Here is a 14,212-nt window from a genome sequence, read left to right as displayed (position 1 = left end):
GTGCCTTCACCCATCCCCAGCTTTCCTTCTACCTTGACCTCCCCTTACCATGGGGGAGCTGGGATAGTGGGTCTCCTTGCTCTGCTACTAGGGGAGGCAGAGACTCCCCAGAAGCAAGAAAATAAGAGCTGAATGGGGTTGAGAGTATCTTGAGATAGAAACTCTAGTCTTGAGAGTAAGACCTCCATTTGCAAGAACCAGGCTCTCTGTGTATGTGTGTGTGCACACAGGTGAGAGGAAAGAACTGTGGATGGCCATGAACCAGTCCTTGGAGAACAGGGACAAAAGCAGAAAGAATTAAGAAGCGCCCCCGCCCTTTCCCTAGCCTGTAAAAGGAGAAGCGGTTGGGCTGGTTGGCAGGAGGAGGCAGTCTGAGGTGATCAAACCCCAGGCAAGGCCCATATTCATGATGGCGTCTGAGCAGCAGATTAATAAATGACTGAGGGAGGGGCTGCACAGACGTTAGAGGCCTATGGGCTGAGTGCACCACAGTGGTGTGGCTGTTAGGAGCTCTGAGCAAAGAACTCGGGTCTCGGGTGGGGAGGTCTATGGTAGAGGCAAGAAGGCCAAGTCCAAGGGCCATGCGCCAGCTGCCACGATGACACAATGGGCACTGGCTAGGCATCTGAATGCCCAGGACGGGCTCTGGTGGGGAAGCCCCAAGGAAGGCAGGGGACTTAGTCCCTGAAGAACCTGGACAATCTGCAGGGGAAAAACCAGCCACAGAGGAGGGGAAAATCCTCATTCTGGTTAAAATCTTCCACAAGGCTGAGGGAGACCAAGGGTTTTGTTTTGGTTTTGTTTTTAAAGCTGGAAGTAAGATGGATTTTCCAACCTGAAGTTTTCTGCCGTCATGAGAAAAATTAATACAAAATATAAAGTTGAATTCTACCTTTACGCACTGGAGTGTGAGATTATAATTTCTTTTATGTCCTCTATACAAATTATATATATCTATATATCTAAATCTATCTATATATACACACACACATACATAGATATCTATATATATCTCTCTATATATCTATATCTATATCTAAAGGATTGATTGAACCCTGGGGGGTGGGGGGGAGGGTGTTTTACCATTGAGCCACATCCCAATCCCTTTTTATTATTTTTATTTAGAGACAGGATCTCTCTGAGTTGCTTAGGGCCTCACTAAATTGCTAAGGCTGGCTTTGAACTCATGATCCTCCAGCCACAGCCTCCTGAGCTGCTGGGATTATAGGCATTAGCCACCACAGCCAGTTTACACAAATATTTGTATTGTATCATCATGGAGGTGTGGGGTATTACTGGTATTAATAAGCTCATTTTTTGAGATAAGCAAGATGTGAAGAAGTTTTAAAGGTCACACAGAAAGTTGAGGACAATTTGAACTTGGATTTTTCTAACTCCAAAACCACAATGTCACTGTTTGTCCACATGTGGCCTGTGGTCTGCCTGCAGCAGAGAGCATGGAAAGCTGTTTAACGTGGTGGTATTTCGGTTCTATTCCCCAGATGACACAGGTTGTCTGAGGTGGGGCCTGGTGACTCTCTTGCAGAGTTGGGGAAGCCCTGGCTTAGAGGCAGGAGTATCTGGGCTCTGATGGTCTTCCTTAGAGCCAGGGACATGGTAATTTCTTTTCCAACACCTACTGTGTCCCAAGCATGGTTCTCAGGACATTATGCGATTCTGCACAGGGCCTTCTCTTAACTGTAAGAGGAGACTGTGAGTGTCCTTATTTTCTAAGCAGAAGCACAGGCCCCAAGAGCTTGGCAGATGAAGGGCACATGGTTCCCCACCTGCCTCCAGACCCTGAAGCTGACTCTCGCCCAAGGCCCCTCAGGACTACTGGGAACTGGATTTTGCAGCCCGGTTGGCTAGATCTCTAGGCAGACAATGAGCACACAAAAGTTGGAGCTGACACTGCTTTTGGAGGTCTTTTTATAAGGCAACAGCATCTTCAAAATCCCCCCATGGCTTGAAATGAAACCCCTCCAAGAGCTGCAGGACCCCCCCCCTGTCTTCCTCTCCCTCCTTGTCTCAATGCCTTGCTCACCAGCTCCAACCTCAGTAGCATCCTCCCTGCTTCCTTCAGCACCAAAGCTGCTTCCCAGCCCCAGGCCTGGGCCTGTGCTGCTGCTCCTCATCTGGAACCTTCTTTCTCCCACTCTTCCCCTTCAAGTCCTAGGACCACCCACTGGGAGTAGACATCCTGGTAGCCCCAGGCACACAGAAGAGACTCACTGTTTGTTGAAGGACTGTTTCTCCTCCTCAGTCTCATATAAGTTTTTCTCTATGTGACAGAAACCCGCCTTGCTGTGGCTTAACCCATTAGGGGGTTTTATTTTTGTCATGTAGCAAGAAGTCCTCTGCAGTGGGCTGGCTTGGTGATTCCTTCATACATGGGGACCCAAACCTTTCTAAATTATTCTGCTTTGCCTTCTCCTATACATGTGTCTAGCCATGTCACATAAACCTTAACAATGGGGTCAAGTCCTGAGAAAGGTGTCATTAAGTGATTTTTATCATGTGTAAACATCCTAGAGTGTATTTATACAAACCTAGGTAACTTTTACACACATACACTACTGCGTGTGTGTGTGTGTGTGTGTGTGTGTGTGTGTGTGAGCATGCATGCGCAGTAGCCTATCAACTCCTAGGGCAGTAATGAACACAACAAGAGATTAAGTCAGGCACAAAAGAAAATGATGCAATCCAGAGATTCAGGAACAGCTGCTCCTGGTATAAAAGTCACACTGTTTTACAGTAAACTTTTTTTTTTTTTAAAGTAGGAGTATGTTCTAAAATAATAATCAGAAGTAGAGTGTAGTAAATACAGAAACCAGTAGCACAGTCATTGACTGTCTTGATCAGTATTATTACTCCACATAATTGTCTGTGCTCTACTTGTACAGGTCTGGCAGCTGGTAGGTTTGTTACATCAGTGCAAACCCAGGAGCAATGCGGTATACCACAGCCACCTTACAATGGCTACATGTCACTAGGCAAAAGAAAAAATTTCAGCTCCATTATAATCTTATGAGACCCCTGTCATTGGTGGTTGGCCTCAACGTCACTGTGCAGCACATTTCTTGTATTTTGACAGGTTGCAAGATGGCTGCTCTACCGTCATCGTAAGACTAAATTCCAGGCAGGAAGAGCAAGGGGGAGAACGCGAGCCAGCTGACTGGGCTGGTCCACAGACTTCAATGTACATGTTATTGGTTGAGCTGTGTCATGTGGCCACACCCAGCTCCAAGGGAGGCTGAGAAACTGCTGTACAGCTGGGCAAATTGCTGCCCCCAAATAAAAGTGGAGTCCCATTGTTAAGGAGGAAGGGGAGAACAGATGTTGGGAAGGCAGTCAACAGAGCCTGCGACATCTTTTCTGAGGGGCAGGGAGAATCTGAAGGGCCTCTTGCTGTAGGTAATCATGAAGCCACAGAACTTTCCAGATGTTGTAGACCAATCCTCTAATTTTGCAGTTATAAAGATTGGGGCTTCTGGTTAATGAAATTTGCACAAGGCCCGTGTGACTGTAATGGCTGAGAGAAGAGTAGAGCCAGGTTCATGCCCAGTTCCGGCTCATTGCTGCTTCCCCCAGGACTGAGAGGCCACGCAGTAGCCTGTATGTTATCTCCTCTGCAAACCAAAGGAGATAATAATGCCTGGGAGTTTAAGTGTATGAAACTAAACCTCAGGACTTAGGCATGTAAGAGTTAGAAAAATTATAGAAGAATTTTTCTATGTTTTATAAAACCTGAATTTTTTTTTTTAATTTTCTTAAGTATATAATGCTAAATAGGAGCTCAGTTCTTCTACATTCTGTATGGTGTTTTTTTTCCTCCCAACAACCACTCTTTTTAGGTATGTTTTTTCATCCTTTTCACTGGTAAAATTTATGAGCATTTATTTAAAAGAAAAAAAACATTGGAAAATCTGAAGAGAGAAAGAGCGATTATACATATGGAAACCCATAAAGAACCACAGCGAATGTGCTGCGGTTATTGCTTTCTTAAGAAAACAAACCAACCAGGCAGTTTGGAATGTGAGAGTCCTGTGTGAGGCCAGCCAGCAGCAGAGGCCGAGGGTGATGGGCCAATGGCCGCCATCCAAGAGGCCAGTGAGGTGCCGTCCACTTCCCCCATCCTCCTCCATCTCCCCTCTGATCACTTCAGATAGACACTGGGCCAGAAAGAAAATGACTTTACAAAAAAAAAAAAAAAAAATTTTTTTTTAAATGTGAAATTCTTCTTTAGAAAAACAAGAAGGCCCAGGCAGTCAGCTGGTACAGGCTGTGAGAGAATCCAGGGAACGTGGGTGCGTAAGTGCTTCAGAGCTGGTCAGTAGACCAACATGATGTGTAGGAGGGAGTGAGAGGCCTGCTGCAGACCAGGGCAGGAGGTCAGCCAAGGGCAGGCCCAATGGGATGGATCTGTGGAACATGTTACCGTTCCCAAGGATGGTCCCAACTGAGAACCTCGAAGGCTGATCTGGCTGCCTGGATTTGTCCTTCCAACCTCCTCAGAGGAACACTGCTTGTCACTTTGTTGGTGTCTGAGAGCCAGGCCTAGCTGCTGCCCTTTCCAGACACAGTCATGAGTGTGTTGGGACGGAGGCTGGGGTGGGCTCTGCCAACTGTTCCCCGGCAACAAGTCCATTTCCTGGCCTGCAGCTGTGGGTTCTACTGACTGTCTCCACTTGATGTGGGCTGCTGATGTGGCAGCTAGGCTGCCAGCCTCCTCCGCCTTGTCCCCAAGAGTGGCCTGCCTGAGTGGGACATGACTGCCTTCCATCTCAAGCTTGGGGGCAAAAAATATTCTTCTTGGTGTTTTGAAGAACAACTCTAGCCTGTTTGGTCTTCCAAGTTTCTTCCCTGAGTATTTGGAACATTCCCTGGAAATAATAACATGCTTGCAAATCCATTCCATTTGGCTCGCCTGTGGGTATCCTCTTGCCCTGGGGTCTGCATCGGCCTCTTGCTCTCTCCTAACCACCTTCGCCAAGCTCTGTGGCTCTCCTTCCACTTCCCTTCCCCTTCAGCGCTCCTCCCCCAATTCCCCAAACCATAGCTAAGACACCATGGGGGAGCATTTTATAAACTTGTCCTTGGGATGAAGAAAGAAAATACATTACAAGAAAAAAAAAAAAAAGAACCACTTAAGTTGGACACTGGATATCTCTGGTGTTAGAATTGGTGTTTCCTGTCCTTTCAGGGGTTAATCCCAATACGTCTTTGCCTTTCTTGACCTTCTGTTGGCTCCGACATTGCCTAGTGCTCCTCCCCACAGGATGCTCCCAACTCTCCTCTCAGGCTCAGCAGAAGCACCCTCCCTATTTGTCCTTGTACATGGTGGCTTGTCCTGGCTTAGCTCCTCTCTGCTGCAGGCCTCCATTCTGAGATCTGTGCTTTCTCTTGACATTTACTGAAAACCTGTCCAGCTGTGACACTGCATGATTTTCTAGGACATTTGATTTTTTTTTTCCTGCAAAACAAATCAAATTTTATCCAGCCCTTGCCAGTGACTTCCTCCTGAGTATAGATCCCAGCCTGGTGGTTTCTTTCTGGGTCATGAGCCTTGATGCTCTGCCTGTCCCCCAGCTTTGGGCCTAAGGGTCCCCAACTTTGCCCTTGCTCTGGACCAACATGAAACAATCCATGGCATGGGCAGGCAGAGCTGTGGCCTCACCCCTCAGCTACATTCTAGAATTTAGTCTTTAGCAAGAGATAACTTGTAGTTTCCTGAGGTGCTCTGGAGGGACCCAGGCTTAGCTTCCCCCTGAGTCTGTCCCCTGCTAGTATGCTGCCAGCCTCCTATCCAGTAATTTCAGTTTATAGCATTGAACTCATCTTTTCCCGCTTCATATACATTGTATGATTTGGGGGCATCTTTGATGGCTGGTTGGAGGCAGAATGAGGCACTCTATTTTTGTGTGTGGTACTAGGTATGGACGCCACTGAGCCACATCCCCAACCATTTTTATTTTGAGACAGGGTCTCACTAATTGCCCAGGCAAACCTCAAACTTGAGATCCTTTCCTAGTGTGAAACAGAAGAAACGCTTGAGGTCACAGTACTGCCGGATGAGGGACAACCCTGAGCAATGGGTAGGACTAGGCTCCTGGCCTGAGGAAGTTTACAGTCTCCTTAAGGAGACAAGAATAACACCCCAGGAACAATGAAGGAGAAATAAATGTGAATTCTGCCTTCAAGTATCAGTTCCCCTTTCCCTCCCTCCCATTGGGATCCAGGTCAAAGGCTACCCCTTGATGAACCCTCTCCTTGAGAGCCCACAATGCATCTCTGAGCCCTCATGAACCTTTTCATATAGCATCACAGAAAATGTGCAGTTAGAGTCTCTTGTAGTGAGGACAGCAGCCCCAGTGAGTCCCTGGAGGTCTAAGTCTGTGTCGTCGCCAGCTTCTCAGAGACCAGCTTCTCAGAGTCCTGGTTTTGTGCAGCCCTGTACAAGGCACATCCCCTCTGGGGTCTAGGCCATTGAAAGGGACTTCCCAGCCCCACTCCTGGCCACAGTGCTCCTGTAGGAGTCGGACTCTGAGAAGCTGGACTCTGAGAAGCTGGCAACGACACAGACTTAGACCTCCAGGGACTCACTGGGGCTGCTGTCCTCACTACAAGAGACCCTAACTGCACATTTTCTGTGATGCTATATGAAAAGGTTCATGAGGGCTCAGAGATACATTGTGGGCTCTCAAGGAGAGGGCACCACAGACCCTGGGGACCCATGGTGGTGGGGTGGGGGGCAATGCTGGCTAGAACTGGGTTTCTGATTCAGTTGCTGCTGCTACAGTCTGACTCCTACAAGAGCACCTTGGCCAGGAGTGAGGCTGGGAAGTCCCTTTCAATGGCCTAGACCCCAGAGGGGATGTACCCTGCACAGGGCTGCATAAAACCAGGAAGGCAAGGAGCTGAGCAGATGCAGGAGCTGGATGAGGCAGGGGACCCCAACTCTATTCTAAGAACAGAGCTGGTACTCAGGGGTATGGGAGAAGGAGACACCTCATATAAGGCCCCAGTTTGTGTCGCCTCTGGAAGTCCTGGCCCCTTTTCCACTGGACACTAAGCAAACTGGACCACAGCCCAGCTGCAGGTGCCTGGGGCTGTGGGCCACAGGTGAGTCCCAGCTGGGAGACCTCAGGCCCAGCTGATCCTCATGGCCAAGGGCGGGCCTGGCTTATCTTTCCAGCTGCCCCATTCCCTACCACTTTATCATATCAGGGAGGGTGAGAAGGTGCCAGAGCTTGGAACCCCCACCCCTCCTTCCTGTGAGACCTGGTCCAGGTGCAAGAGGAGCACAGCCCTCGGGCACAGCCAGGAGAACGCTGCCCTGGGTTTAAAAGGCCCAGATCTCAGTGTCAACCTCAGTCTGACCTTTACTGCTGCAGCATGAGGGGGCTGCTGGTTTTGAGTGTGCTGCTGGGAACTGTCTTTGGCAATGAGGACTTTGTCGGGTAGGAGTGTGGGGAGGAGGAGGACGAGAGCCCAGAGGGGAGACGGGGAGGACTCATCCTAGCCAGTGTCTGGAGGAGACAGACATGCAGGAACCAGCCAGAGAGCACGGCTGGCACCACCCTGGGGCGGCAGGCTGGCGGAGGTCCAGGTCTCTCAGGACAGTCTGAGCCTTGGAGATGAGGAGGAATTTGCAGTAGAGGAAGAGAGAGGAGGCCTGGCCAGCTTGGGAGAGAGAAAAATAATCTAAATAGATGGGGACAGCAATAAGTCTAGAATTTTCCAAGATGGGGAGAGCCTGGATTCCCATGGCAGAGACTTTGGTGCCTCTTCCTACTCCAGGCCAGAGGACCCAGGCCCACACTGGGGATCCCAGGCTGCCTCTTTCCTGCTCTGGGGAGTGTTGGCAGCCAGGGCAGGAACTGGCTGGGGTGCTCAGTTTTCCTCCCACTTTTCCCAGGCACCAGGTGCTCCGAATCTTTGCAGCTGACGAAGCCCAGGTGCAGAAGGTGAAGGAGCTGGAGGACCTGCAGCACCTGCAGGTCAGAGGCAGGGAGACCCAGAGACCCCACGGTACCTCCCAGGCCAGCTGGGCTCCCTACTCCCCGACTTTAGTCACTGGTACCTCCCAGAAAGAGTCACTGGACTGAATGGGCCCGGTTAGGAAGTGACTTCAATCCCGCAGTTTCAGATCTTGCTGCCCTGGAGCATCTAACAAAGTGCCAGAACCCCCTTTCCATTTCCTTATCTCTGCCCCTAACTCCCATGCTCCATCCCCCTCTATACTGAGGCCTCTGGCACCAACACCCTCTCCCAAGCTCGTCCTGTCCCAGGCTGCTCTCCTGGCTGATGTCTCTAGCCCACTCAAACAGTGCTGGCTTCTGTCCTCCCCAGCTGGACTTCTGGAAAGGCCCTACCTGGCCTGGCACGCCCATCGACATCCGGGTGCCCTTTCACAGTCTCCAGGCTGTCAAAATCTTCCTGGAGGCCCAGGACATCAGGTATGAGATCATGATCGAGGACCTGCAGTCACTGCTGGATGAGGAACAGGAGCAGATGTTCGCCTTCCGGGCCCAGGTCCAATCTACCGACACCTTTAACTATGCCACCTACCACACCCTGGAGGAGGTGAGGGCAGCTCTTTGGCCACTCCCCTCAGGCACCACTCTCTTCCTCACAGAGGGCAGAGTGTGGACCTGAGTCAGGGTCAACCTGGGTGTGGGAGGCACCTGCTCTGTCTATATGTGACTGGTGTGATCCAGGTCATGGCTCCGTCACATTGCAGGACTGTTGAGGGAGGTGTCTGGGCACCCAGAAGCCACCAAGGTCCTTCTTCCCTTCTTTCCCATCTCAGATCTATAACTTCTTGGACCTGCTGGTGGCTGAGCACCCACAGCTTGTCAGCAAGATCCAGATTGGCAAAACCTATGAAGATCGACCCATTTATGTGCTGAAGGTAAAGGGTGCCCACATGTAGATGTTCTTGGGCACATGTAGATGTTCGTGGCCCCCACCATGGGCATCTGTATATGGGCATGGGTCTCACACTGTTATACAGATTCCCTGTGTAGACATTTGGGAAGGTCTGAGCTTCCCGGCTGGCCTGGGTGTGTTAGGTGTGTATATACAAGTACACACACAATTTAAACTTTTCGGTGACCCAAGTGTTTTCAACCAAGTGTCACAGTATGGAAAGTATTCTGGGTAGCACAGGCAAGAGTTTTGTTGGTGACCTCCCACAGAGAACTGTACAGAGCAGGGGCCTGCAAGTCAGGTTGAGCCATATTAGCTCCAAGCTGGGGCTGGGGGCAGGAGGTCAAGCTCTGTGGGATCTCTGTTCAACCCACCTGAGGGGTGGTCCCACAAACAAAGCTTCAACCTGAGATACCAGAGAACAGGTGTCCTCTGGCCTGGGGGGATTTCCCTTTGGGGAATCCACCTTCCCCTTGCCCATTTCCCTGCCCCTTCCCTAGTTCAGCACTGGAGGGAACAACCGTCCTGCCATCTGGATTGACACAGGCATCCATTCCCGGGAGTGGGTCACTCAGGCCAGCGGAGTCTGGTTTGCAAAGAAGGTAGGACTGGGGAGGTGAGGAGAGCTCTCACCTGGTGGGGACTGGTACCAAGGCCCACAGAAACCCTGGCATCCCCTTTCCCTTCCAGAAGCAGTGACCCCAGAGGTGTTCATTGCTCAGCATGGCAGATGCCTGATTGGAGCACTCTGCCCTCTCCCTCTCTTGCCTCCTCCCACCAGATCACTCAAGACTATGGCCAGGACCCCGCTTTAACTAACATTCTTAATAACATGGACATCTTCCTGGAGATTGTTACCAACCCTGACGGTTTTGCTTTCACCCACAGCAAGGTACAATCTTTCTGTTCTCAAGGAAAGTGGGATGTACTCTGGCCTTAGCCCCACAAGCGACTTACCCTCTCCCAGCCCCCTAAGTTGTGGGAGGGGTGAGCAGAACTGCCCTCCTGGACAGGATTCTCAGCCTGACACTATGGACATTTTGGTCAGGTGGTTCTTTGTTGTGGGGGGGGCCAACCTGTGCATCTCCTCCTACCCACTAGATACAGTAGCACCTCCCACTTCCCTCCAGTTGGAAAAACCCAGAGTATCTTCAGACACTGCAAAATGATGGACAAAATTGTCCCCAGTTGAGACACACCACCCCAGACCTTGCTTCCCAGTCCTACTTTTATTTTTAACACAAATACAGTTTCTGATGCAGAGTACAGTGGACTGGCTGATCCCTTTTCTTTCCTCAGAATCGCATGTGGCGCAAAACTCGATCCCTCACATCAAACTCCCTCTGTGTTGGTGTGGACGCCAACAGGAACTGGGACGCTGGCTTTGGGAGTAAGGCCCAGTGTGATTTAGGGGGCAGGCATGGGACCACCCAGAACAGCTTCTTACCCTCCTGGCTAGTTGCACAAGTAGTGAGGAAAAGGTAGCGAGTGGGGTGTTAGCCCTGTACCTGGGCTTTCAGAGTTGGAGGTCCTGGTCTGTAAAAGGAAGTTCCTTCTAGATGGAACTAAGGTCTGAAAGTTCATCTCAGGGTTTTCTATCCTAACCTCAACTCTTTCCTGTCTCTGACACATCACTGGAAGAACTGGCCTCAGTTTAGGCCAAACCTGGCTGGTAAGGGAGGCAGGTCCCCAGATTATAAGAAGGCTTTGGTCTTTCCTTAATGAGGGCCTGGATCCCACCTCTCCCAACTCCATATAAAGAACTGGGAACTGTGGAAGCCCTATAAGCCATACCACTTTGGTTAGAAAATGCCAGCTCTGCCCTCTGCCCTCCCACAGAAGCTGGCTCCAGCAGCAATCCCTGCTCCGACCAGTACCGAGGCAAGTTCCCCAACTCAGAAGTGGAGGTCCAGTCCATTGTAAACTTCGTGAACAACCACGGGAACATCAAGGCCTTCATCTCCATCCACAGCTACTCCCAGCTCCTCCTTTACCCCTATGGCTACACATCAGAACCAGCCCCTGACAAGGAAGAGCTGGTAGGTGCTGCCTGTTTGCCCTTCATCCCAAGGGCAGCTTTGGGCAGGCCTGGGCTTTCACCCAACAGAGCTGCCTGATGGCTGAGAGCCAGTGTGCTCAGCACCCCTTCTTCCCTTGTACCCCCGATGATTTGGAAAGACCAGCTACTGGACTAGCCTTTCTTTCTTTCCAGGAAACTGAGGCACAGAGTGGTTGAGCAAGGGGCAGGGCTGGACTTTCAACTTGCAGCACTACACTCAGAGCTGCACTGTAACTAAAGGGAGGGGAAGGGACAGCCATCCATATTGCAGGAACAGAGGACCATGGCGTTGTTGATCACCTGCGGGGCAGAACAGGCTCTGTGTTCTCTCCCATGGGCCCCCTTCTGCAGGTGCTGCTCTGGGACCACCCTGCCAGCTGGACTACTCTGTCCATGATAGTGGCCTTGCTTGTGTGTTTTACAGGATAAACTGGCCAAGTCTGCTGTGACAGCTCTGTCCTCTCTGTACGGGACCAAATTCAAGTATGGCAGCATCATCACAACAATCTGTAAGTGGCTGTACAATCTTTCTAGGTAGTCCCCAGACCAACATCAGCTGGCTCTTCCTGCCCAAGGGAGCATCCCTCATGGAAGGAAGCAGCCAAAGGCACCCGGACCAGGGAGCATGGGTGTGCACCCAGGTCCCTTATGCCTGACAACTTCTGGTTTGGTCATTTGGAGAAGTGCGCAGAACCTTTTTCTGGCATGAACTTGTCTTCTTTAACACTTTCAATTGCGGGTTCCTTTGAGCACGCTTGTCACTTTAGCTTGTCAGGACTCATGCATGGATGGGGTGGAGAGCTCTGCTGGAACTCACAGATCCCCAGGAAATTTAATTAAAGAAAACACTTATCCATCACCCTTTAATTAAGGAATATACTTGATCTTTTCCCCACTTGCTTATACTGTACATGCGATGCCCATGGGAGAAGCATTACTACACGGAAATGGAATTCAGTCAGCAAATGCTTAGTAAGCACCCATTCTGCACCAGGCCCTGTTTTGTGTGCTTGGGATATAACTATGAATAAAATAAGCAAAGATCAGAAAACATATGCTCTAGGAGAGGAGACTGACAACCATCTTAAGTAAACAATTCAGGTTAGGCAAAAAAATGCTGGTGAGAAAAACTGGCACCAGAGCTGGGTGAGGAGAATCGGGCAGCACAGTGTGGAGGTTAAAAACTGAGGGTTAGAGGCAAGTGGCTGGAGGCAGGTGGAATTTGGGCCAGGAAATGAGCAGGAAACCAAGAGGATATCTATCTAGGAAAGGGCCTTCCAGGCAGAAGAACTTTCTGGGTAAAGGCTTTACTATGTGTTCTGGCCTGGTGTGTTTTGGGAATAGCCAGGAAACTGAATTGGAGTACTGGAAGTCAGAAGTGGGGTACAGGGAACAGAGGGGTGGACTGCACACCCACCTCATGTACTTCCTGGCCCTTGTGCCCAGGTTTTAGGGGGTGAGTGGATCACAGTCTTACCCGGGGATAACTTCATTTTTGATCCCAGACCTTCTTTAGAAACTGTTCGATCCTAAAGGAGTTTGTTGCATTTGATATCATCAAGTTAAATTCTTTTTTTTTTTTTTAGACTGAGGAGTAAACCCATGGGCACTTAACCACTGAGTGACATCCCCAGCCTTTATATATATATATATATTTAGAGACAGGGTCTTGCTAAGTTGCTGAGGCTGGCTTTGAACTTGTGATCTTCCTGCCTTAGGCTCCCAAGCCACTGGGATTACAGGCAAGCGCCATGATGCTCAGCAGTCAAGTTAAATTCTGATATGCAGCCTGCCTCTCTCTCCCCCAGCTCAATTTGAAAGTGGCTTCATTACCAACATTTCACTGCAAACCTGGAAAACTTTCTCCCTAAAAGACAGACCCAGGGCTTTCACTTTGACTCTGAATCTTTGCACTTTTACCTGCAAGACCAGAGCCCCCAGAGAATTAAACCTCCTCTTCTAAATGGAGAATTCTGGTATATATATATATATAAAATTCTGTTATATTTCGAGGTATCCCTGAGGTGACTATTGGATGGAGACACTTTTCAGACAGGCTTTTGCAACTGTGTTCCCCAATGAATGGGGCAACCAATGCTGGCCTCCTCTTTGGGCTTTTTGGGCTTAGGCCCAGCAGGAATTTCTTAGAAGCGAGGCTGCTTGGTCAACAGCAGACCTTGCTAGACACAGACTCTGCTTGGCATTGCACAAATCTTGGCATTGCACTGACCTATGTAAATGTTTCCAAAATGACTGACCCTTCCTCTGTTTTCACTCTGGCCCCAGATCAAGCCAGTGGAAGCACTGTTGACTGGACCTACAACCAGGGCATCAAGTACTCCTTTACTTTCGAGCTCCGGGACAGTGGGCGCTATGGCTTCTTGCTGCCAGCCTCTCAGATTGTCCCTACGGCTCAGGAGACATGGCTGGCGCTTATGACCATCATGGAATACACCCTGAATCACCCCTACTGAACTGGCCCTTTGGCACCCTTCTCCCTCCTCTCTGGCCCCATCCAAATAAAGTTTGAGAATACAAAGTGCAGAATCTTGGGGCTCGTATGTGGAGTGCATGGGGCACATCCACCTCTGAAAGTTGGGGCAGAAGTGATTTAGTTCCTGCAGACTTCACTGGAAACATGTGGGTGGTTAGACTAAAGGAGCCCTAACTCCCCTGTATTCCAGGATCCTGTATCCAAGTGGTATCTATTTTAATTAGATCACCCTGAGCTCATCTCCTCAGGGGCGATTTGTGCATATCTTGGAAGCAGGCAGCTGCCACAACTGTGAAGCAAATGCCCAGAACCCCATGGTGACAAGGAATTCAGGGGTTGTAGCCATCGTCTGCAAAAGCAATAACCTGGAATGTGAGAGAGAATAATACTGGTGACTGCAGATGGTGCAGTCAAGTCAAACAGATTACTACAAAGCAAGATATGGCCTCCCACTCCTTAATTACATTGGAAGAAAATAATTGGGTGAAATGAAATCATTCGCTGAAGATAAAGAATGAATTGCCAAACCAGGGACATTTTTATTAATTGTAATATAGCCCGAAGGTTCTGCCTTTAAGGGTAGAGGTGGTTAACTTTTCATTTGCAACATCTTTTTCAGCATCCCCTGCACATCACCTGTGCTCCCTCCAGTTCCCACCCCCTGCCTTTCTGTTCTCCTGCCCATATTCCCTACATGGCCTGAAGTTGGCATCCCTCCCTGGGCTTGG

General features: G+C 49.8%; 1 protein-coding gene across 1 annotated transcript; it reads left to right on the top strand.

Moving 5' to 3' along the window:
- The first annotated feature begins 7,395 nt into the window (after window positions 1-7,395).
- On the top strand, window positions 7,396-13,464 carry Cpa1 (carboxypeptidase A1). Its single transcript, XM_026392804.2, has 10 exons — window positions 7,396-7,460; window positions 7,919-8,000; window positions 8,353-8,586; window positions 8,813-8,914; window positions 9,432-9,533; window positions 9,713-9,823; window positions 10,231-10,321; window positions 10,771-10,970; window positions 11,415-11,499; window positions 13,277-13,464. Exons 1-10 carry the CDS (start codon window positions 7,396-7,398, stop codon window positions 13,462-13,464), a joined length of 1,260 nt encoding a protein of 419 aa, XP_026248589.1.
- The last annotated feature ends 748 nt before the right edge of the window (window positions 13,465-14,212 follow it).

The sequence above is a fragment of the Urocitellus parryii genome, chromosome 3 (assembly GCF_045843805.1).
Source record: "Urocitellus parryii isolate mUroPar1 chromosome 3, mUroPar1.hap1, whole genome shotgun sequence".
NCBI classification, from domain to species: Eukaryota; Metazoa; Chordata; class Mammalia; order Rodentia; family Sciuridae; genus Urocitellus; species Urocitellus parryii.
Note: the sequence above shows the minus strand (reverse complement) of the source record. Positions and strands in the feature narration are given on the sequence as shown.

What these genes read in the sequence shown, in the direction of transcription:
- Cpa1 (XM_026392804.2), top strand. Translation starts at nt 7,396, where the DNA reads ATGAGGGGGCTGCTGGTTTTGAGTGTGCTGCTGGGAACTGTCTTTGGC. An exon ending in CCTACCACACCCTGGAGGAG is followed by an intron (nt 8,587 to 8,812) that starts GTGAGGGCAGCT and finishes TTCCCATCTCAG; the next exon opens with ATCTATAACTTCTTGGACCT. An exon ending in TTGCTTTCACCCACAGCAAG is followed by an intron (nt 9,824 to 10,230) that starts GTACAATCTTTC and finishes TTCTTTCCTCAG; the next exon opens with AATCGCATGTGGCGCAAAAC.